The sequence below is a fragment of the Phaseolus vulgaris genome, chromosome 10, assembly GCF_051622355.1.
Source record: "Phaseolus vulgaris cultivar YP4 chromosome 10, ASM5162235v1, whole genome shotgun sequence".
NCBI classification, from domain to species: Eukaryota; Viridiplantae; Streptophyta; class Magnoliopsida; order Fabales; family Fabaceae; genus Phaseolus; species Phaseolus vulgaris.
The window spans coordinates 42,300,316-42,325,293 of record NC_143507.1 but is presented as its reverse complement, the minus strand read 5'-3'; the positions used below and the strand labels follow the sequence as shown (position 1 = coordinate 42,325,293).

The following is a 24,978-nucleotide window of genomic DNA, read 5'->3' as shown; positions in this document are numbered from 1 at the left end:
CTCATACAACATTTGCTCACGCAATCGTCCATAAAATTTCTTGGAGCAATAACTTCAACTCCACATCTCGCCATGAAGTTTTCATTTGCTTTGGACAACATAGTCACACTACATATGGATCAAAAGGTAGCACGAGAGTGCTATGTTGCCAGCTTAAAGGTCGAACCAACAAACTGAGCCCGTCACAGAGAGTCACCATAGGGATGACCCCTTGATTGTTGAAGAGAACAATCACAAAGACTTCAAGGGACGAGCAAAGACAAGTCTTGAGAAGCAAGAACTCTCAGGAAGGAGCACATGATTACTTTAGTAGATCTGGATCCCCGACTGAATGACGCTTGTTCGAGTCGGTCAAAGACCTTTTTCCAATACCCTTACAAGATGATGCACATTCAACACATATGGGAACACCGCTAATGCCGACCAACAACACAATGGTAAGTCAAACACTTATCGGAAATGCTGACTTATTTGTTTGGACCGCCTGTGACATGTCAAGGGTAAGTCTGGATATTATTACACACCGTCTCTCAGTGTATAAAGAGGCACGACCGATCGTCCAAAAGAAGATAAAGATATGCAAAGAGAAGCGTGACGCCGCACGGAATGAAACCGACAAGCTCTTGAAAGTCGGTTTCATCATCAAAGCACAATATACCACATGGCTGAAAAATATGGTTATGGTGAAAAAAATGTAATGGTAAATGGAGAATGTGCACGTATTATACCGATCTCAACAAGTACGTGTTCGAGGTAGAAGATGAAAAAATTGTGCGTTTCATGCTCGCTCACCGTGTCATCGAAGTAAACCTAGAGAAGTGTAGGGCTATCACTTGAATGTGGAACCCTGAAAATATAAAGGAAATTCAAAAGTGGATCGGTCGGTTAACAACCTTATCCATATTTATACTTAAAATGGTAGAAAAAACAATGTCCATGGTCCAACTCTTACCAAAATCACCTATTTATAGTACTTATTATTGGACTTTATCAATTTTATTGGGCTTTTTATTTTTATACCTTATATTTACTAAATATATTCTTAATATTTTTGACTTATCTATTTGAAATTTGTTTCATATTAGAACTTTTTTTATTGTTTTATATCTTTTTATAATTGTATTTAACTTTTATGAGATAAGGGTCTCTCGACCTTTTAACCAATACCTTCAAATGTCATTTAATTAGTTTTACTAAACACTATAATACTGATAATATAAATGAATAAAAAGAAAAAAAAATCTATGAGATATATGTACATAATAGAAAAAGGAACAAAACAAGTATAGTTTTAATCAAGTTTCATCGCAATTTTTTATCTTAATTTACTCAAAAAGTACAAATTACTTTCTAAAGTTGCTTATAGAATTAAAACCTGAAATCTCATATTGATTAAGAGATAATTTTTTTTTATTATATGTGTAGGTAAAAATCTTATTTTACAAATCGTATTTATTAAATTAATAAATTTTAAACTATAATTATTATTAAGTTGTTTTGCATGTAATAATATTTTGTGGTTCTTTCACATAAGTAATAAAAAACTGTATACTGTTAACGGAAGCAATTCGATCCACACTGTACCTGATGCCAGAGAATTCATATCCGTAAACAATTATATAATATTTTCTTCAATAATTTTTCTATTTTATAAAAAATTATTTAATGAATATTTGAGCATAAATATAACACAATACATATATATCCATTATTTTTAAAAAAGACACAAATAAGACACAAATTTTATATTTATCAAGTATAAAAATAAAAATAAGTGTATATTTTTACTATAAGAGTATACTCAAACATGTTATCATTTCTTTGGTTAAACAAATGAAGTTAAAATCAATTTTTAAAAATCACCAATGAACTACCATCGTTAAGAAAATATTGGACGTGACTGGAAGATTGGAAAATTTGCTCCGAAAAATATTGCTAAGTGAACATTTTTCTAGTTTTGATTTTTTTAAAACACATGTTTAAAAAGTGTCTTTGCAATTAATATATATTGTTCATAATTCTTTGTTATCCCATTCTTTTACCATTTTCCGTTTCTTTTTTCAATTTGATGCTTGTTGAAATGTCAAGTTGCATTGTGATACCTAACATGAGAACTTTTATAAAAAAAAAAAAATAGTGAATCTTTTCATTATTTGAGTTACACGAAATCAAATTCAAACTATCATGTTTTTTTATATCTAAGATATAATTAAATAATTGGTTCATGTAACATTTATTTAGTTATTTTGATTCCTAAAAAACTATCAATATTTACCTCTAAATTTCAAATTTTGTTATTTTAGTTAATCCATTAAATGCTTTTTTGAGATTTTTGTGATTTTCAATTATATTTTCTCTGAAAAATAAGTTGTTGAATTAAGTGTTTAGTAATAAACTATAAATTAAAATTATTTTACTTTTCGTTATGAAATAATTGATGCACTCTACAAACAAAATTCTTCAAACTAAATTTTTTGAAAAGCAAACTTGTAACCTTAGACTCTAATATAAGTTAATGGACTAAATACTTATCATTAGACCAAAAAATATATCTAATAATTAAGGTTAAATTTGTTATACTTAAAAGTTAAGGTGTCATTAGAGGATTACCAGTATAAGACTTGCAAAATAATAAGTTTTTATGATATCTTAACGTCTCTTGAACAACAAGTTTTTATGATATCTTAACGTCTCTTGAACAACAAGTTTTAGCATAACTTGTAAATTTATTTGGCCCTCCTTTTCTAAGATCTCTGTCACTGATTACAAGACAATTTTTTAAAATCACAAAACAGTACATGCATATGTGGTTCTACATAAAGAACTTAGTATTGATGAATCGACAACAAATAATCAGATTTTGGATTAAACTTAGATAGCTTGGTCTTTGTTGATTTGAAAGGTTATCATAGCACACAAATCATTGCGTTTCTCAAAGCCTCCAAGGTATTATAACTGGGAACATATTCCTGGAGGACAGTGCATAGTTTGTAATGCAAAATGATGTGTAATTGATACTTTTATCATTATGAACATGCATGTTCATGGAGTTTTCAAGTATAGTATATATAACTAGTTATATAATGATACGTATCCTGATAAATATGCAGAAGCACGACAATAATCCAAATCACATCGACAAATATCATACTTTGTCATCGATTACTTCAATGTTGTCCCCAGTACACTTGCATGAAACTGCATACTGTAAAAGTATTTTGTAGTTTCTACAACAGAGCAATAATAAGCTTACAGAAAATTACAAAGACTCTTAATAAATCCATAACCTGTGAATGATGTAAATGGATGATTATGAGAATCCATGGCCCCATCAGACAAGCCACAAAAAAAGGCATGACAAATTCAAAGTGTCCTAGGTTTTTTCAGCAAAGCCAGAGGGTGCAATGCTGCCATATACATCTCGTTCAGCACGACCCCACCTCAACACCAAATTACAACAATCTGAACTGAACCAACCATGTTACAAATCACATCTCATTCCCCTGTCTTACTTCATCCCCGTAAATTATTGGAATTCCTTCACCAACCACTTCAACGTCGTTATTTGCAGCTTGTACAATAAAAAAAGGAGAAAAAACTAGAACGATACTAAATCCATAACCTGGGAATGTGTCTCCATAGCCACTCAAAGGGATGATGAGGAATCACCACTCCATCTAACAGCAATTGGACTCCTCACAACGTGACTTCCATCAGTCCATTCAATTGACCCAAAGCTGTCAGAAGTAGCGGGCGTAACTCTGCTAAACGCAACCTCAAATGCCTGTGTCTTGTTTTCACCACTGAACACAAGTGTGTTGGGAGACACAGTAACATCAACACCAGGTGGAGCATTCACTTTCACAGTGTAAACAGCATCAACAACACTTCCCACATTAGTAACAACCCTTTTGTACTTAACCAAATCACTTCCCCTACCCAACTCCACAGAGAAAGAAGGGTAATTCAAATCACCCGGACTAGCCAATCTCCCAGTCCTACCCACTATCCCTTCACAAGGGTTTGCAGCAGCAGGCTCTCTAGTGAAAACCGCAATCTGATTAGCATCATACCCAATTGAGCACAAAAACGCCAAATAGTCATTAATATCAGAATCATAAACCAAGCCAGGGTTAAGAGCCCTATTGGGATCAACATGACCAGCCCCATGAGTAAACGGATTTGACTCCTTTCCAGTTCCAAGATCCTTAATATTCCCTCCAGAATTGTCCACATTATAAGCAGTTGTCATCAAAGCAGACTTAATAGCCGCAGGTGACCACTCAGGATATGCTTTCCTAAGCAATGCAGCAATGCCACTGGCATGAGGACAAGACATAGAAGTCCCTGAAATAATGTTAAACTCAACCCTCCTAGGATCAATGTCCAAATCCGTAGGTCCCACTCTCCCAGTCCACCCTGCCAAAATGTTAACACCAGGAGCAATGACATCAGGTTTGAGAATCTCCGAAGTGAGATGGTTGGGTCCACGGCTAGAAAATGAAGCAACTTGAGGAGCAGAAGGAGATCCCCCAATCACAGTTCCTTTAAACTCAATAGTCGCAGTTGGGTACTGACTCAACCTTATATACTTCTTGATCTCATCCCCTGCAATTTGACCCACCATGGTAGCTGCCAAAAGATGTGCATCAGCAAGAAGCTCTTCACCACTCTCGGCAGTGTTAGCCATAATCATTCCCAACCCACCAGCAAGCTTCACTGCACTCCCCTTCTCAACCCTTGCATTCCCACCCCTATCGCAAACAACAATCTTCCCTTGCACTTTAGAAGCTTCCAGAGACCCCAGGTAACAGTACCTGTTCCCACAATCTTTAGCATAAACCAATCGAAGCTGAAAATCAGGTAAACTTTCACCGTAATACAAAGACACCCCACCAAAAACCCTTCCATCTCCGAGAATAACATCAGCAGGAAACTCTCGATCGATGGTGGAAGCTCCAACAGTTAAAATCCACGGTGCAATGTTCACAGCAGTGAAGGGACCAGGCCCTGAGTTCCCAGCGGAACACGAAACCAGAACATTGTGACGAGCAGCGCCGAAAGCTCCCAAAGCGATCGAATCACGGAAATACTGCGGCGCGTAACCTGAGGAGCCGACGGAGAGTGAAATCACGTGAACTCCATCCGCGACAGCCTCGTCCATGGCGGCAAGGATGTCGGAATCGAAGCAACCGTATTTCCAGCAGATCTTGTAAGCGGCGATTCTGGCTTTCGTGGCCATTCCTCTGGCTTCGCCTTGAGCGTAGTGAAACAAACTTGCGTTGGAAACGACACCGCCTGCGGCGGTGGAAGAGGTGTGCGTGCCGTGGCCTTCGGTGTCTCGCGGAGACTTCGATTCGGCGGATTCATCGATTGGTCCATCGAGGTAGGCTTCGTAGCCTTTGTAAAAGGCTTTGGCGCCGATGATCTTTCTATTGCAGGAGGACGCGGGGAAGTCGCGTGAGACTTCGCAAGATCCTTTCCACGTGGAGGGAACCGGAGAGAGGTTGTCGTCGGAGAAGCTCCTCAGTTCCGGCCATATTCCGGTGTCCAATACGCCGACGATGACGTCGTCCGCGTAGTCGGAGTTGGGCCAGAGGCCGAAGGATTCGGCGAGGCCGAGGAAGCGCGGGGTGTGTGTGGTGTGGGGGTGGCGGACCTGGTCGGGCTCAACGGCGAGGACGGCGGGGTGACGGCGGAGGTGAGAGAGCTGTGAGGGCGTGATACGGACGGAGAAGCCGGCGGCGGCGGCGGAGTAGGTGTAGAGGAGGGTGGCTGGGTGGGGGGAGGGAGGGAGAGAGTGGAGGATGGAAGTGTACCAGTTGTGGTGTGTGGAGAAAAGCGTGGGCTTCTGCGATTGCGCCACGTGGACTATGTAGGTTCGTGGAGCGTCCGATGAGGATGAGACAGAATCAAGAACAGAGAGAAATATAAGAAAGTGGAAGAATAGGAGAGAGAATGAAGAGGTAAGAGAAGAAGCCATTGTGTGTTCCTTCAGAATAGGAGCAGAGTTGGTTTAATAAGGTTGTTGTGTCACATGGCTATGGGTTCGTTTTTTTGGTTGTGTTTCCGCTGGTGAACACACATTATTACTATGCCATGTATTTAAACTAAAAATAAGGGAAGGTGAAGAGTTGCAACATATTAAATTAATAATAATTGGATAATTAGGGTATGGGTGATAGTGGGCCCACCCAAGGACTGCCCAATAATTGAAGGACGCATGGCTCTTCCAGGGTTGCTCATTTAGACGTTTTGTTATGAATTATCAAATCCTCTTTTGTCTTTTAGTCCAAAAATATTCTACACACAAATTATGGGTAGGGCTCCATCTCTATATATCTCTATAAATATATATATATTATATTATGATATGACACAGATATTAGTGTTTGGATTTGCGTAACAAATTGGTAGTAGTTGGCAAGGACGTTATCTCTTATGATTTTTTTTTTGTTAATTTTTTAACATTTTTGTAAAATAAATAAAAAAATGTTTAAACTACTAACACCTTTTTAATTGATAACATTTTGATTTAATTTTAAAAGATTATCTTAACATAAAAAAATCGCTGTTAAATTTTAAAGGTTTTCTTTTACAATTAAGCTCTTGTGTTTTGAATTTTAATATATTTTTATTATAAAAATTTACAAGATTTTAAAAACCTTTATACTATTATAAGATTGGAAAAAATGTATTAATTTTTAGAAAACATTTAAAATTATAAAAGAAAATTAAAAATAGTAAAAACTTGTAAGATTTTGATAAAATAAAATAAATGTATAATCTTTTAATATTAGCTAGTTCTAATTTTGTGTACTAGTGTTTTATGAATTAATATTTTTTCCTAAAATAACATTCAACAAAGTCAAATACCCTCCCATTGTTTTTTTTAAGTAACTTGAACAATTATTAAGAACTTTAGTTAGTTGTGGATTTGTTAGTAAACATTTAAAATATAATATAAAATATAGTTTATCTAATTTTATTTGACTTGAATTAAGTCAACTCGGTTTGGTTTAGATCTGAGTAGATCTAGGTTCGGATCAACTCAACACAATCAAAATTTATGTTAACTCATTTTGATCTATGTATGAGCATAATCAACTCGATATAGGTTCAAGCTAACTCAAGTTAACTTGGATCCATGCCAACTCAACTTAACTTGGTTATGAGCTCACTCAACATGGATTCTCGTATTGATTTGCATTTGGATCGACTTTGCTCAATTAGAGTTTGGACCAACTCAATTCAATATAGACCTAGACTGACTTGAGTTTGGGTCAACTTGACTTAATTCTGACTCAAACCAACTCGATCCAACTTTTCATGAATAACTCGATGATACATTATTTAGATTTGATCGAACCTAAAATTTCATAATTCGAAATGATCATAACTTGATTTTGGATTTCCAAAATCCAAAAAACTATACAATATATATTCAATCCAAATCTAATTAAATAACTGAACTTAAAATTAAAAAATTTAAATTTATATTAATATTAATTCATTTAAATAGAATTAAAATAATATAGATTTAGATAATTATAACTAGGATTTGAAAATTTAAATTTTGTTTTTACTCTTAAAATTAATAAAGTAGATGCTAGCAATGCAATGTCATTGCCTGGACTTAATCTGTCTCGTAACATTTTAGGGCCCTTTAGTGTTTTTTTCCACATATTTTCTATAGTTTTCCTCTACCTTTTCAAACCCTACTTTTTCAAAATGGAAGAAATAATGCAAAATGTTAGTATAGTACTATCCAGAAAGGTAGTTTTCTGTCTATATTTTCAAACCCTTAAATACACTTCACAATGAGAATGAAATCCAAATTTTAAAAGATTCTGACAATGTACTTCTTTTGACAAAGTCCATGACAAGTAAAATGATATACAAAGAGTGTCACTTTAAACTTAGATTAAATGCAAATAAAAGGTAAATTCTGATTCAAATCAATACTATTAGCATTTTCTTAAACTAAACCTATCAGGATTCATTGATGGAAGCAAATGAATGTGAACATTCACCACAAACTTTTAACTCATTATAAACATTATTTAACTTCACTAGCACTTGTTAGGAGAGAGCTAAATCCAAAATTTTCCTACTCTTTTAACTTTTAGTATTTTGAAAGCAAAAACCTTTCACCACTTTCAACTGTGTTGAACTCAACTCACGTGTCCAAGATTAAATCTACTTTATTCTTATAATAGACATCAGCTTAATCGATATATACCATTTATATAATATAAAAAATAAATTTTAAAAAAATTAACTTTTATAACAATATTGCATTTCAGTTGAAAACTATTATTTAAAAACTGATTTAATATTTTCACCTATTCTTGAAAATTAGAATAGTCACTTTATAATAAGAGTTTCATCAAAACAATAAAATCAAATCAACCACAAGCTCAAATTCATATCACTAAAATCAAAGCTTTTAAAAGAAAAAAAAAATATAGTTATTCAAATCATTTTGTTACTCTTCTTAAAAGAAATCTTAATTTAATTATATATTGTATGCCGAAAGGCATTTTATTTACCGACCATTTATCTTAACAAAACGATATTAAATTCATTAAGAAATATGTTATCGACAGATAAGACGAATTCATAATAAAAGTTAATTATTATTAAAGTAACTAATCTCCTTCTATGTAAGGTTAATAAAGTATTAGACTTTTATGGATATAGAATAATCTTTTTATATGAAAAGACTCGTAGAAAAACTATCAATAGGTAAAAGTTTCAAAGATAAAAGGTAATAATTTTTCAACTACAATATCTATAGCTTAAATATATTCACCGTTAACTTTAACGTCAAAGTATTTTTGCAAATAATTTTTGTGAGTCTGAGAAATCAAGATACCGAACAAAAAATCTGAACTTTTCCTAACATATATCATTTAAATTTTGATTGTATACCATACTACTGTGCTGATAAAAAAAAATACCATACTTACTGTTTCATATAAAAAAAAAAAACTTTTGAAATCCTTTAAATCTTTTAACATGCTACAAAGTCTTACCTTAATATAGAAATTTCAAAATAATTGATTTATTAGTTTTATAATATGCTGGTATAATGCAGTGTCTTCTGCACTAGTGGACCATCTAACGATTTATAATTAAATAATGTCTGATCCACTTATTTTAACACCATGGTTTTTATTTTGAAGATATTCAAAGATGTTACATCGGATCATGCAGATTTTTATTACATTTTTTAAAAACATCAAGATTCTCTTATAAGAAATAAAATAAAATATCAATATCGGGAATTATTTACAAAATACACGTTTGAAGCACGCTAGCATGTGCAATATTTTATATTTTTTGCAATATCTTATTGATACTATATAGTTAAAATCACATGTATGATTGAGTTAAATTTTTTAAAATGTAATCATTAAAATAGTCTTAATGGAACTTGTTACTAAAGTAGTCCAAAATGTCTTTTTAATGTTTTACTTTCCTCTAAACTGAAGTATAATGACGCTTTAGATATCTGTGAAATTAATAAACGTGGAAAAATTCCTTCAAAAGGAAGAATTACAAATACTTTATTGTGAAAATATTTTTATTTAAAATTATATCATTTAATTTTATAGTAGCTGCTATTTTTTTTTATTAAAGCATGTGACAACTTAATAAAAATATAAAAACAACCCCAAAGAGTATTGGTTGCAATAACTCTCTTTTGAGATATTATTTTTGGGTATTTAAGATGACTGTAGAGAAAGGACCAGCACCACTTATCAAGGACCAGCACATGTCTACACTAATAATAACACATATAACAAGTTCCTTCAAGAAAAAAAAAATGTAGAGTGAAAAAAGTGAGGGCTGCAGATATTAGAGTAGAAAAAAATACTTTTTTTATTCTATAACAAATAAAGATGTTAGGGATCTAAATGTTTTACTTTTTTATTCAATTCTGAGAATAAATGAGTAAAATTCAGAATTTTATCTTTATTATATTTTTTTTATTAATGGAAGATAAGAACATTTTATATTATATAGAATTTTATCTTTATTATATTCTTTTATTGATTGAAGATAAGAACATTTTATATTGTATAAGTGAGTATAAATTTTATTTTATGAGTTGATTTCTTAAGGTTAACTCTATTTTCTAATAGAGTATCAGAGTCATTTAGAATCTATCCCAATGACAATTTGTTGTCACTATTGGACCACCCATAATTATATAGTCTCACACACTGCAGCTTCGGCGTGATGAAATGTGTTGGAGATCTCACGTCAACAAAAGATAAAGATATTTCATAATATATAAGTGAGTGTAATTCTCACCTTATGAATCAATTTCGATTTTGTAAAGTTGAGTTAGAATCAAAGTTCACTTCCTAATATATATATATATATATATATATATATATATATATATTATTTTAGTTTTTTTATAAATAGAATAAAAGGTGAACAAGTTCTAAACTCAAAAAAAAAAAAAAACAACAACAAAAGGAATTAATATTTATCTATGGAGGGGTCATTACCTGAACCTTTTTTTTACTAACCTAAAATAATGCATGATACTAAACAAATGTTGAAGATCAACTACCATAAAATTTTTAGAGTCGTAATGTACCAACACATAGTTTACAATTTTGAATTATATCAATTAAAACTTTATACTTTTGTAATTTTTTATTTGTTTATGATGTGAGGAGGGCATCAAAGATTATGTAAGGATTAAGAAATCCAATTAATAGAATAATAGCTAAGAATAATAAAGAGTTTCTAAATTTTTTATTAATCACTTTATTTAAGGCATATCTTGGGATGGAAAAAAGACTGTAGAAGATGTTAAGAAATAAATATAGGATGATGTAATAATTGTTCTGGAATTGATGTTCAAATCGATGAAAAATTAAGAGCATAAATATCCCATTATACTTTGCCCAAATTTATTTTCTTCCAATTAAATGATTATCCATATATAATAGAGATATCCCTATTATATACATATATATTATGTTTTTTACATTTTAATAAATATTAATATTACAAATATTATTCTTTAACTTTAGAAGAAAATTTAGCATTTACTAAAATTACTTCATTCATTTTTTTAATCTAATTTTCTACAAATTAATTAAACATTCTATTTTTATTTGCTTATAATTATAAATTCTCTCGAAACTTAAATCGTCACAATAACAAGCATTTAATTTTAACCTAAATATAACTCAAAATAGGTACATGAAAGCGTCTTTTGAGTCGTTGTAATAAAGTTAATTTGATTGTTTTATTTTGTCTGTATTCACCCAATTATTCCAAAACAATTTGTAAGGTAATTGTAAATATCATAACATGCATAAAGTAGTTGTAATAATTGGATATGTTGTACGGACCCTGCTAACCAAAGATACATGTGTGAAACACATGAGAAGCATGGATCTGAATCAGGATCTATAAAAAGGCTTTTACCAATCCACTTTTTAACATGTACACAATTTTTAAAATAATTCTTTTTTTAAAGTGACTTTTAAATTATTTATTTTGAAAACTTTTTCACAAAACATACATTTTGTAAAAGACTTTTAAAATGAATTTTTTGGGATATATGAAATTTATTTTAGAATAAACTTTTTGTAATGTAACTTTTCAGAACATAAATTTTTTTACTGTTCTTTTTCTTTAAATGTAGCCTTTTTCTTTTTTTCTTATTTTTCAGTGGTAGTGATAGCAATGGTAGGGTGCAGTGAGAAAAAAGCAGACAGAATGATTGGATCATTTCACCTAGTTTGTGGGATTTAAAAATAGGGTGTGGGAAGTAAAAACCATGTATCTTATATAAAAAAGTATTCTATTTAGTATTCAAGATAACATTATTGAAATTCACCAAGATCATTTAATTATAAGAAGCAAGTATCATCATTCGTGTCGGTCAATTTTAGTTTAAAACTATTTAGTGCTAACGTTATAATTGTATACTTCTTTTTTCTATTTTCTTTTACCATGTCGGAAAAAAAAAATTAACACGTTCATTTTATCACTCACGACTTTATTTTTTCCTCATTATTTTTATTTCTAGACATCCAAACATATACAAGAGAACTTTAAGGTATCATCAAGCTTGTCAACACTTACATAGCAAAACACAACACAAAATTAAAAGTAACTAGCCAATTAAAATCAGTGTACAATTTCATACTCTCAGAAATTGTAAATAGTAAATCCATTATATATATATATATACACACATAATTTTAAAATACAATAACATCGTAGAAATTATTATATATTGATATTGTTCGTAGATATGGACCTATAAGATGTATATATATGTAAGAAACCAAGATGAATTCATACACAAAGAGATTGCTAGAGTACTGAAATACCAAATGCCCTAAAAGGAAAGTCATCATCATTCAATTAGACTCATGAAGGGTGAAAGTGGTAACCGTGTTCAATTTTCAACAAATGTGAAGTGACTGCCTATAGTATTGTCAATTGGATTGACGAGTAATTTGGATATACAAAAATGGCATTTTCAGCTGGAGCAGTGATTTATCCTTGCTATATAGAGACCAATATTTTCTTTCTCTAATTTCTTTTGTCAGCTGTCACAACAATCATAGCACAGGACCAGCCCAAAGAGATGTAGAAAACATGCTGATTTAGATCCATTGAAATCAGCTTAAACCAGCAACAGTTATAAATCCCATTGCAGTGCATATCCTGAAAGAAAGAAATATGACATAAAGGGTGATGAGACCCATTCCTAATGTTCTGTTAGGATGCATGTTCTTGGTAGGTAGCAAAACAAGTGCCAATAGCAGTCCTGCGATCAGAAATCCCATGGTGTAAAATAAGCTATTGTCTTTAGGCACCACGTACAAAGAGGGTTTCTTAGACCAGGCCCCAAGCAGCAGCGAGATTCCCAAACCAACAAGTGTGTTGAACATAGGACCTGCATAGCATCCAGATATAGCAATCTGAACCCCATCCTCTCCATCCAATGCCAATGCAATATTTGACATCAAATCTCCCATTGAATTTCCCCATGCTAATACAGTTAACCCCAAGATGGATGGATTAATTCCGAAAATTACACCAAATCCTACCAATAGAGCCACAAGCTCGTTTGCTATTATGTAGAACCACACTATGCTCATGATGAATCCTCCAAGAACCCAGGCAAGTAAAAATTGAGGTGGCGGATGATTGGATACAGTGTATTTATAAGCGAGAATGCCAAATGTACATCCAAGACCAACACCAACACAATTAGAAAGTATAACGCCCTGATTACTCACACTATCTCGGGTGCTAAACAAAACGCCCAGGAGAACGGGAGCCAATGAAGCACTGATCACAGCATAAGGTTTTGACCATACTTCTTCATTGACCATTGGAATTGTGAAACGCCTAGGAATAGCCAGTGGAATCTCCATCAGCAGAAAAAGTTTTGAAACTGAAAATGACAGCCTGGTGTTCTCCACAGACCCATCAGTCCATCCCCAGGGAGGCCTTTCATCATCCAAAAAGTTGATTTTGCTTGTATGGTTTGAATATATTGCCACATTTGAAGACCACATCCACTGGGGTAACGATGGAGGGAGGCGGGGAGGATCGCTTTCAGTGTCTTCAAGCAAAGAGCTATAGATCGAAATATCCTCTTCCACACCTAGAGAGAACACACTTCCCTGGACAGGAAGCAATGGTGTGACAACATCTAATTTCAATCTCTGTGCATGTTTCCTCAATATCTCATTGGCAGCAACAATGAACGCATACACAAAATAAATGGATACAAAGGCAATGGTCGCCCCAACACCCACCTTACCAACAACCAAAATCAAGAGCAGCGAAAACAGAGTCACTAGAAAGAAACTCACATCCCTTACAAAGCATCTTAGATCAATTCCAACCTCCTTCTCCGCAACGCATAGTGACACAGTCCCAACAACAATAGTGGTAACAAAAAGAGCACCACCCAACACACTGTTAAGACCAACCTCACCACTTTCAGCACCCACAAAGGAAGCTATACTAGCAAACACATCAGGTGCTCCATTCCCAAGTGGAAGCAACACAACCCCAGCTACAGTTGGAGGCAATTTCAAGAGCCTTGACAAATTCTCAAGAGAAGGGCAAAAGTAGTCCGCAGCAGTGTTCCCCAAGAGATAAAACAAAGCAGCAAGCCATACACCCAACCCTAGATAACCAAACACTCTAAAGCCCTGACATGTACAGTAGAAAAATTTCAAGTAATCAATATATCCATCAGAAGAACACTGTGGATTAACCTCCAAGAATTCACAGGGACTGGCATAACCATCATGGTTGACCAACCCAGAACAGAAGTCAGAATTATTCACACCTAAATCCTTCTCACCGGCTACACTTGAAGTGTTGGCGCTGATTTCAACCATTCGACGGTGAATCACAGAAGACCCATCTCTAAAAATAGCATTTTGAGGCAACCCGTGGCCAGCAAAATGGGAATATTGCCTCAGAATCGGGTTGCGAATGATGTCCTCACGATTGTAAAAGAAGAAAAACAAAACCACGGTACACAAAGCGTTGAAAACCCCATAAAAACTTCTACGTTTTGCACCAAAAAAAGCATTTGGCGCTTTCATTTCCAATATTAATATCCAAGGAAAGAATTTGGGGTCCGAATTATGAAATCCCAGAAACGGAAAATATTCTAGGGTTTGGATCTCTAGAAGGAGGAACGAGACGCGAGAGAGAAAATTGAGGGGAAAATGGAGAGGGGAAAGATTGCATTACAGAGAAGTGGAGTGAGAAATAAAGAATAATGAAGATTACCCGAATAATTGAAGAAGCAGAGCAGTGTGGGTTCAGAAAGGTACTGCTTTGGGGTTTTCGATGTTCCTTCACACCAACAGAAAACCTCCTTCGCTACCCACACCGATATGATCATTTTTATTTTAAGATCATTTTCTTGTTTTTAAATTTTTATAAAATTGTAAATTTTTTATATTGATAATATGTTATGTTATAAGACATTCCATTTGATTTTATACTATATTAAATTTTATTTCTGGAATACAAAAAATCTATTCTCATTTTTTTTAAAATATATTTTTCAATTTTATGAATAATTTTGAAATTTCCAAAATTGATTGGGTGTGATTCAAAATGATTGTATGCAGGAAGCAATTGCCAATGAGTGACTCAAATTTGTCTAGGATCCAACACAGTGAAGGGTCAGCTCCTACCAAGCCCAAAAAAGGTATTCATAAAATTGGGCTCCTTCTATTTACACTCCTTTACCTTTGTTTTTCCTCTTTTGAAAATACTCTTATTTCCTTTGCACACACCACTCTCTTGCTTACTGTATGTTCTTTCATGCTTTCACTCCCTCAGTCTTGTAAAAATGATTTTAATACCATGAAGATTAATTAAAATTAATTTTGTTTGTATCCAATTAAATTAAAAATAGTACTTTCCAAATATTATCTCATTTTTTCTATTAAAATCTTGGTAGGAAATGTGTCTTTAAAAAATATTTTTTTGTTTAACTTTTTGAAAAACTATTTTTATCAAACAAGGTTTTATGCTCTAGAATGTGTACATTTTTATAATGTAAAAAAAAAAAGTGTGTCTAAGAAACATTTTTCAAAGTCACTTTCATTAAGTTTGGAATGTACTTTCCATAACATATTTTTATTTTTTTTAATATTTAAAAAATACCTTTCATAACATTATTTTGTGATTTAGAAAGTACTTTCTGAAATATTAATAAAAAAATTATTTTGTAAAGTACTCTTCAAAATGTTAAAAAAAATGTATTTTGTAAAGTACTTTCTAAAATGTGTTTTGAAAATTACATATGAAATATAAAAGAGTATTATATGGATGTTGCAAATCAACCATAAGAGATATTGTATCTGAAATTCCGTGACATAAGATATTTTTATTAGACTATTGTTAGAACCAGAATTAAGCAAAAATATTTCTATTGTCTTTTTAATAATGCACAAGATTACTCTCATTTCTTATGTTATTGAAATTAATTAATATCACTAATTATTCCTTAATAATTAGATTAATGAGTTAATTTAATAGTAATTGATTTCTTATTGATCACTAAAGATAATCAATATTGAAAAATAATACAATAATGCATGAGTCAAACTTTATCCTTATAAATCTCATTCATTGGGAAGAATGCATAGGAATCTCATATTCAAATGTTTCTATTTCGGCAACTAGATTCACACAATAATTTTGTTCATTAAAAACTTATTATTTCTTTATTTGTTTGATTGCTACCTTCAATCTAAATAAACAATGAAAAAAATGTTTCAATTTTTACTTACAATGATTTTTAACAAATTAAGGGAAGGATTAAGTTTATGAATAAAATATTTCATTAAAATGTCACTCATGCTCACTAGAGTAAATTAGAAAATTAACAATATCTAATTTCTAAATACTTTCCTTATATTTTAGAATGTAAAAAGAGAAAATAGTATTATAGGAATTAATTTTCGAAACATTCTCTTTAAAATTCCAATATATTCTTTCTACATTTTTTTCTTAACATTTCGATTCAAGAATATGAAAATTAGAAGAGTGTTCTCCAAAGTATTTGTCGAAACATAGAAGAAAGTGTTTTGAAAAATACTCCTTACAACACATTCTACTATTTTTACATTCTAAAATGTATTTTTTGAAATACGTTTTTATTTTCTTTATTTACATCCATGAAGCAAAAATTAGTTTCCCAAACGTGCCATTTTAAAAAAAGAAACGAAGGGAAACGTATTGTGTGAATAAAAGAGAGTGCAAATAGCAAGAACGTAAAATTAAACCTTAGGTCCAACAACCTTGTAAAAATCTATCCAAACACATGAGATAGTTTTGACAAAATGATAGTACCACTACAAGAAAATTATGAAATAGAAATCAATTTTTAGAGAGAAAAAAATAATTAATTGCTATAGTGACTAAATTAGAGTCTATTTGAAAGACTAAAAAAATTTTGGTTTATAAATTGGTTTATATTATTATTAAATGGTTTCTAAATTGATGTCTAATTAACAAACCAAGGTTTTTTCTACCAAATTTAGAATCTAAATAATTGGTAGCAAAAACCTTGGTTGCTAATTAGACACTAATTTAAAAATCATTTAACAATAATATAAAATAATTTAGAAATGAATTTTTTTTTAATCTCTAAAATGATATCTATGTTGGAGATCTCACGTCGACTAGAGATTAGAGCCTTTCATTGTATATAAGTGGGTGCAAACCTCAACCTCATGAGCTGGTTTTATGGGGTTGAGTTATGCTTAAAGTCCACTTCGTAATATGGTATCAGAGTCATTTCGAGTCTATCCTAGCGAGTATTTGGTGGCCTTGACTAGATATTAGAGCCTTTCATTGTGTATAAGTGGGTGCAAACCTCAACCTCATGAGCGTGAGTTAGACTTAAAGTCCACTTCGTAGTAATCTAATTTAGTCATTATAGCAACTAATTATTTTTTGTCTCTAAATATTGGTTTCTATTTTTGCAGAAAGTTGAAATATTATTTGGTGTTTATAATAGAAAGTTATTTTCTAGAATAAATTTCTAAAAGAGAAATCTATTATAAAATAGGTGTTTTGTAATGCAAAGTTATTTCCTACCTTCTAGAAGAGAAAAAAACCCTCTCATAATCATTTTTTTCATTTAATACTTTTGATGATTGCAAGAAGAATAATGATAGAGTGCGGGAAAAAGCATCCATATTATTAACAACGATGTTGAGAGACAATTAGAAGAAAAAAAAAACATGATTCATACAAAAGTCAAACAATGAAAATAAAATCAGAGACCAAAGTAATAATTTTTCATTCTATTATTGTTTCTTCTGCGAGATATTTTTGGTAAAAATAAGCAAAATATATAAGAAAGGTGTTTTACAAGTGTAGTCATACAAATTGGACACGTCTAATATAAGAGTTTCCGAATTGATTTGTGTAAGAAATAGACAGAAGAAATTAAAGTAAGATTGTGACATTACGTGTTAAAACAAATACATAGTTGGCTACTTATCATCGTTTTCTTCATCCTGGTTAAGTCTGATTTGAAGTCAATAGATTCGATTGGTTTGTTTGTTTGTTTTTCCACGCCCTTCATCTCAAGAACTCTCTAGAATCCACATGCAGTTTTTGGTAACTGTTCTTGTAAAATCTAGGGCATAACCGCAGGCCTAATTCTGGAAACAACCTACAATCACGGGAACCATTATTATGATGACCTAATTTTGGCACTTAATAATTGCCCAATGGCTTTTGAACAGCACATAAACAATTCTGACAAGATGACAAACAAATGAATGGATGGTTCATGAGGCTATTTTTATATAATGTTAATCACACCATTAAACTAATTTTGTTTCAGCTAATCATCGCTCAGAGCAATGTGAAGGACCCTTTTAACTTATTCAAGAATTTGATAAACTACTTTTCCGGAAAGGGAGGAAAAACACAGAATTGATGGGAAAGTTTGGACGCTTGTTGGAGTTATTTTTGTGGAGGAAACTACCAACCCTTTTCAGAGAATAAGACACTCATTTCTTTTTATATTATATTAACTATCATCCTAACTGGCATCAACATCCACTCATATCTTCCTCAACTACACCAATTTTCACATCAGTTTTGCAACCATTAGTATTACTCATTCGTTGTAGAATCAAACACGGTGGCAGGTGTGATTTGATGATGCACAGAAACCTGTTAAACAGCAAGAGATGACTGCTTTCTGCTTCAGGAGTATAATGTTATTTTGCTTGATAAAGTTTAGCTGAGGACACACAAGTAATGTTCTTGACATGATGATATGTTCATTGAAAGTTGAGCCATTTGGAGCTAAGTGGGGGCTGTCGCAGATCATAATAGAAACACACCAGACCAAGTTCCACCTGACACGTCAGTCTTGTGTTCCAGAATGTTCTGTCTAGGAGCAATTCCATCTGTCATGCGTTCTGTAGCAAGACAAACTCCACTGCTCACTATTTTATCAGTACTCAAACAGTTTCATACACTGTATTTTCAATATGAAATTTACTGGTAAATTCTGTTTGAATACATGTTTTGTTTTTTAATTACAGTTCAGAAAGAATTTGACTCAAATATAAAAGAAAGGAGAGGTTAGTTATCATGTGTGGCAGCCAGAAAGATCTAAAGATGCACAGTGAAGAAAATCACAAATAGATGAGACCATCCAACCACTTTGCATTCCTAAGGCATAATCATAATCATTCCTATGGCTCTTGGTCCCTCTTTGTACGATACTAGCCACCCATCTACTTTTGTTTTCGTGTCATGGCTGCATTTACTTGCAGCTTGTTACCATTTTTATAGTGAATGGGTATATTCAATGCTGATGTGCCATAAAGAGGACAAAGGCCTAAAATAAACTTTGATTAAGTTTGACATACAAGGCAAGGGAGGGATCGTAGACTTGGTCAATGAAACGAAAGTACTGGTAATTTGTATACCCGTGATTTGCTCTTGAATTTTAAGAATGCACATAGCATTGTAGGAGTGGCTATTTTATGCAAAACTCAGCACAAGCTTCAGGTTTATAAACACTACAGATATCCAAGACTGCTTCAACTTCCAACCACCAAGATTTTTTTTCTGTGTAATTGACTCGAAATTATAATGAATGTCAGAAGCTGCATTGTGCATGGCACTAAAGGTAGACCAGTCAATTTTATATTTCACCAATGATTAGTTTTTAAGCCGGTTTGGAGAAGTAGAACTCAATTATTGGTGTCCTTATTTTTCTTTTCACTTTAAATAACCGCAACTGCTTTCAACCTAGCTTAATCAATTGGAGTACAGACAAGATTAGTTGAACTCCAGGATCAAATTTTGAGATTCTGCAGAGCATCGGGACAGCATTGTCCCATTTTCTCTTCAGCTGCATCAATTGTGAAATGTGAAATTTTGACTTCAGTTATGAACAAAATTTTCTTATTTCAAACAATTAAGTGGAATTGAAAACAAGGTAACTGGTATTAGTGAAGCAAAATTCTTGACCAAATTATGTTCAAATTTCTAACAAACAGATTGAAAGTTCTGTACTGGAAAAAACTACAATTGAACATCTAATTTTTCAGCTTATATTTTTCTGTCCTTATTTCTGATGTCTCCTTCCATTTTTATCCAACCAAATACACTGCATTTCCTTCATCCCAATCCTTCAGTGAGGGTAGGGAAGCAGCTCTCTGACCTTGTAAGCACAGAACCATGGATTTCTGTGATGGTCTTAGTTGGACTATTCGGTGTGGACCTTACTCTAGGAGAATCCAAACTCCTTCTAAGAATTTGTCTCATAGCTGATATCAAATGCACTGTTGGATTTGGAGGAGGCCCTGATGCCTTGAACTTTTTGCAGAAGTTCATATGCTTTGCCATTGCTTCTTCTGTGCTAACAAGCCTCTCAGACCTTACTATTTCATCCTTAACAGCCTCGGCACACAACCCACAAACCCATTTTCCATGGTACCTCTCTCTGATTCTTTCTATATAGGCTGGGGTGCACTCTTCTGTTAGTCCACAACAGTCACACACAGCAAATTCAACTTCACTTTGTCCAACTAGCATGCTAGCTGCTGATTGAGTTTCTGGTGCCGATATCACCACAGGGTCAATTATCATCGGTGCAGACATTGCCAACCACCCTGTGAACAAACAATCAACACCAAACAGGTTAATATAACATCATTTTGCTAATATTTGACACAACACAAAAATTCAACGATATGCTTCAATAGACATAAATACAAACGGTTTGCGCCTTTCACAAGACCAATGAACATATTGGTTTTTTGTTCAACAAATAACGAAGAGTTTTCAATCAAGAAGAGAAAAAAATCCAACAAAACCAAGCTTTTCCCTTTTTGAGTTTATGACAAAGCTTATTATTGTTCTGAATGTAATAATATCAAGAAAAATTATTGAACAAAACAAGGAAACTGAGCAGAAAAACATGATAAAATTGTATAAGCAAGCAAATCGAAGAAAAGCAATTGGACGATGATTATTACCAGCAGAAGCAGATCAAAATGAATGAAATCAATTGTTTGTTTCTCTTTTCTGTAGTTCTGCTTGCTGGGTAGGTATTCTTCTCCTCCTCTTCTTATCTCTCTTTCTCCCACTCACCTTCCTCAATTTTTTCTTCAGGGAACAATATCTCAGACATGAAAACCATTTCAGAGAAAACTTAAAACACCTTTTGCTTTCTGCAACCTCCTTCAAAAGATTAAACAAAAGTTTTAATTTTTTTTAAAAAAAAGATAGCTTTGAAGAAACCCAAATCTTATGTGAGGAAACAAAGGGATTATATTTGGCTTCTCCACGGGATCTGCACTCCTAAACTATATATGAATAGTGGGGAAGTTGGGAGAGAGAGAAAGAGAAAGTCACTTTGTAGAGAGAGAAAAAGAAAGAGGTGAGAGAAAAAACATCAATGATTGAGGCTTTAAGGTTGTGGACTATAGTTTAATCCACGTCGACAATTTTTTTTCTTGAATATGTGAATGTTTGGCCATTGATGATTGGATTGCCAGCTAAGCATTATGATATCGTGACTCTCTTCTTACCCAATCTGTGTTGCTCTCTTTTTCCACAAAACAATCTTAAATAAATATTTTCCATATTCATTCATTTTCTTTAGTTAATTGTATAATTTAAGTAATATTTTTATTCAAATTATACGAATAAAATAATAAAATCACATTTTTTAACAAATCAGTCCAGCTTTTTCTTTAAAATTAATCCTCCATATACTTGATTAATATTTTATGTAAATATTATGGTAATAATATTTGGATTTTAGGAATACAAATATTCACAAATAATGTATAAAAAGAGGTTAAATCGTTAAAACAGGTAAATTTTAAAATATTTATTTATTATAAATCTCAATCATTCAATAATCTTCCTATAATTCAGTTTTCAAATGTAAAAATGTAGCAAATTTCTTCGTTAAGAACTAAATAAAGGTTTTTCCATTGATTTAGTCTGAAAAGGGAAATTGTAAAAACAAAATAACAAATGAAAGATATTAAAGGTAAAGGATTAATGGTTTTAATTTTTGGTTAGTTGGCTATTTGGTTTTAAATTATAATCGAGTGGAATGTTTGCAAAAAGGACAAAAAATGAAAGATTTATTGAGATAAAATTAAATTTAAAGATTTATAAAAAAATGGTAGAGTTTTAAGCCAAATCCAAATGAAACTAAATTCTAAAATTTAATTTTGCAGAAAAAAAAAAGTGTTTGTAAAGAAAAGAGGAAAAAGCCAATAGAATTAACTTTTCTCCCGAAAGCATGTTTTTCTCATGGTGAAATGTTCTTCAATCAAATCGTTGCTGACTTGGTGGTGTGAACTCAAAAGGTTACGTGGCAATTGAAGGGATATTAATTTATTATTATCCCCTATCTTTAAGAAACTATTTTAATACGAACCCACGTAAAAAAAATCAATAAAATATAAAATTAATTATATAACATTTAATCTATTTTAATTATTTAAATAATAGAAATCTAAAATTTTTGTACGTCATAATTTTTTTTTCTCATTTGTGAAGCAATATCCAAGTTTCACGTGAAATGTAAATGATGTTAAGAAGGTACAGCTTGCACGATTACCTCATAAAGTGCCTTCTTAATTTCAATTACAGCTTCATTACCTGCCGACTAATACTGATTAGGTCAACACACCAAATATTAATTTAAATCTACAATATTAAGAATTCCAATTAAGAAAGGAAAAATAATACTAACACGATGAATAAAAATAAATGGTTAATAAACTATGTTGATATGTTAAGAAATATTTTATATTATTAGTCTCTAATCCGATTAATTAAAGGCACATGTGGAAGAGAAGAAATAATATTTAATTTTTTTTTTATTTGTGAAGTCAATTTTGTATTGTATTGGCGTATTGGTTGGTAGATGTGAGCGATGACCAAAATAAATACCCATTGGCTCAAATAATATGAATTTTTTTGGTTATTTCATGACCTTTTTGCTATATAATAGTAACAATTTATGCGACTAGTTTTTAATTTAATAATAATAGGGACAAGCATGAGGTGCATCATTTTTGTATTTTTGTCAAGCTACATCATTCTTTTCTTCTCTTGGAGGATTTGATCTTCGTAAGTTACTCAATTTATGCTTCTCGTGTAGATACACCAATTATAAGGTTCTTTCAACTATAACAAGTTTGGTTTTTGTGATTGAGTAATAATAATTAAAACGTACACTCATCATTTTATGTGGATGGTGAGCGAATTTCCTTTTAAAAAATACCAGTTCCTGCTACTTGCAGATTTGTTGTCACAACAATTTGAGATAAAATTTATTCTGTATATTAGATGGATTGAGTTGGCGTATCTTGATAATGTTGGAGAAGATTGAAAAATGAATATGGTAGATAGGAGAGAATAAGGGAACTTATAATTCACTTTGCTTTCGGAAAATACAAGATATAATAATATTATTTTAATAAAATTATATATATAGCTACAAGAAAATCATGAAATATAAATCAATTTTAGATAAAAAAATAATAATTAGTTGCTACAGTGATTAAATTATAGACCATTTTCGAATTAAATTTTTTTTTAGTTTCTAAATTAGTTTATATTATTGTTAAATAGTTTTTAAATTGGTATCTAATTAACTACCAAAGTTTTAACAGCCAATTATTTATATTCTAAATTTGGTAACAAAAATTTTGGTAGCTAATTGGATACCAATTTAGAAACCGTTTAATAATCATATAAACTAATTTAGAAACCATTTTTTTTAGTTTTTAAAATGGTATCTAATTTAGTCACTATAACAACTAATTATTTTTGTTTCTAAAATTGGTTTCTATTTTATAATTTTCTTGTAGTGTATACTATAAAGTGTTATTATCTCTAGTTGGTATCTGTTCTAGTTAAGAAAAATATTTTTTTACTAGAGCATGCATACAATTGAACTATAAATAATGGTTTCTAATCCTAGATAGTGATAGTGTCGTGCGAATGACTGGTCTATGTTGTCTTTATGTTGAATTGTTTCTTTTTGTTTTCTTAATTGTATTAAGTTTTAATAACTTTAATCTGTGTAACTACTAATCACCATATTTTTCATCGCATCACTCATAAATACTATGATTGAAAATAATTCGTTCATAAAAATTAACGGACTTGGTCCAAGACCCTACAATATCCGATCTCTAGCATTATGAAGGGAGAAAAAGAATTTAAATTTGATGAGGGTCGAGATGAAAGGGAACCAAAAAAAGGGAAGGGCATGGGGAATTATTCTTGTGGCTAATTATGTCAAGGTTCTCCATATATGGCGTATCTAGTGAGGTATTCTGATTCCAAAGCGTGACAAGTATAAAGTCCAAGAACATATGCATGTACACAAACCCACACTCATGTGGAACAAAACCTTAAGTAATGTTCACTTTGTGTTCCGAAAAGAGTTTGGTTTGCTTTTTTGAGATGAAAGATGGTATGATTATGGTAATAAGAGGGGAGAAGTAAATGGTATGGTATGAATGTGGGGTCAAATATTGGAGAGGTGAAATGAAATTTCGATGCCTTTAATAATTGGTTGGGTTGGGTTGGGTTTGTTTGCAAACGCAGTGCCTCCTACGCAACCACTTGTTTCATCGACCCCACTTTCGTTTCTCATTATTAAAGATATCAAAACCTAACAAAATCAGACAAAAGATTTGTGGTGTAAGTGAAAAAAAAAAACCTATATTTCCTTACAAAGTGTCCAACTAAGATTTGAATAAGTTAAATTTTTTTTGACTTATTCAACCATCTCTTAGTTATCAGATCATCTATAAGAATATAGTGTTATATAGAGTTGATAATTTCAGTGTGAGAGAAATACGTTAAATATCTGACTAATATTAAAGATTAGAATATTTTATAGTATATAATAATTTGAGT

The 24,978-nt window shown here is 31.9% G+C and overlaps 3 protein-coding genes across 3 annotated transcripts; all 3 read right to left on the bottom strand.

The window, feature by feature from the left end:
- Positions 1 to 3,121: 3,121 nt before the first annotated feature.
- Positions 3,122 to 6,118, bottom strand: LOC137818592 (Subtilase family protein). The gene has a single exon (XM_068622113.2). The coding sequence runs from the start codon at positions 5,981 to 5,983 to the stop codon at positions 3,647 to 3,649; it is 2,337 nt and encodes a 778-aa protein (XP_068478214.2). The 5' UTR covers positions 5,984 to 6,118; the 3' UTR covers positions 3,122 to 3,646.
- A 6,122-nt stretch (positions 6,119 to 12,240) lies between these two features.
- On the bottom strand, positions 12,241 to 14,930 carry CCX4 (cation calcium exchanger 4). The gene has a single exon (XM_068622061.2). The coding sequence runs from the start codon at positions 14,619 to 14,621 to the stop codon at positions 12,669 to 12,671; it is 1,953 nt and encodes a 650-aa protein (XP_068478162.1). The 5' UTR covers positions 14,622 to 14,930; the 3' UTR covers positions 12,241 to 12,668.
- Positions 14,931 to 20,024: 5,094 nt separating this feature from the next.
- Positions 20,025 to 21,515, bottom strand: LOC137818485 (uncharacterized). The gene is made up of 2 exons (XM_068621940.2): positions 21,057 to 21,515; positions 20,025 to 20,690 (listed from the first exon to the last, which is right to left on the bottom strand). Exon 2 carries the CDS (start codon positions 20,677 to 20,679, stop codon positions 20,197 to 20,199), a length of 483 nt encoding a protein of 160 aa, XP_068478041.1. The 5' UTR covers positions 20,680 to 20,690; positions 21,057 to 21,515; the 3' UTR covers positions 20,025 to 20,196.
- Between the last annotated feature and the right edge of the window lie 3,463 nt (positions 21,516 to 24,978).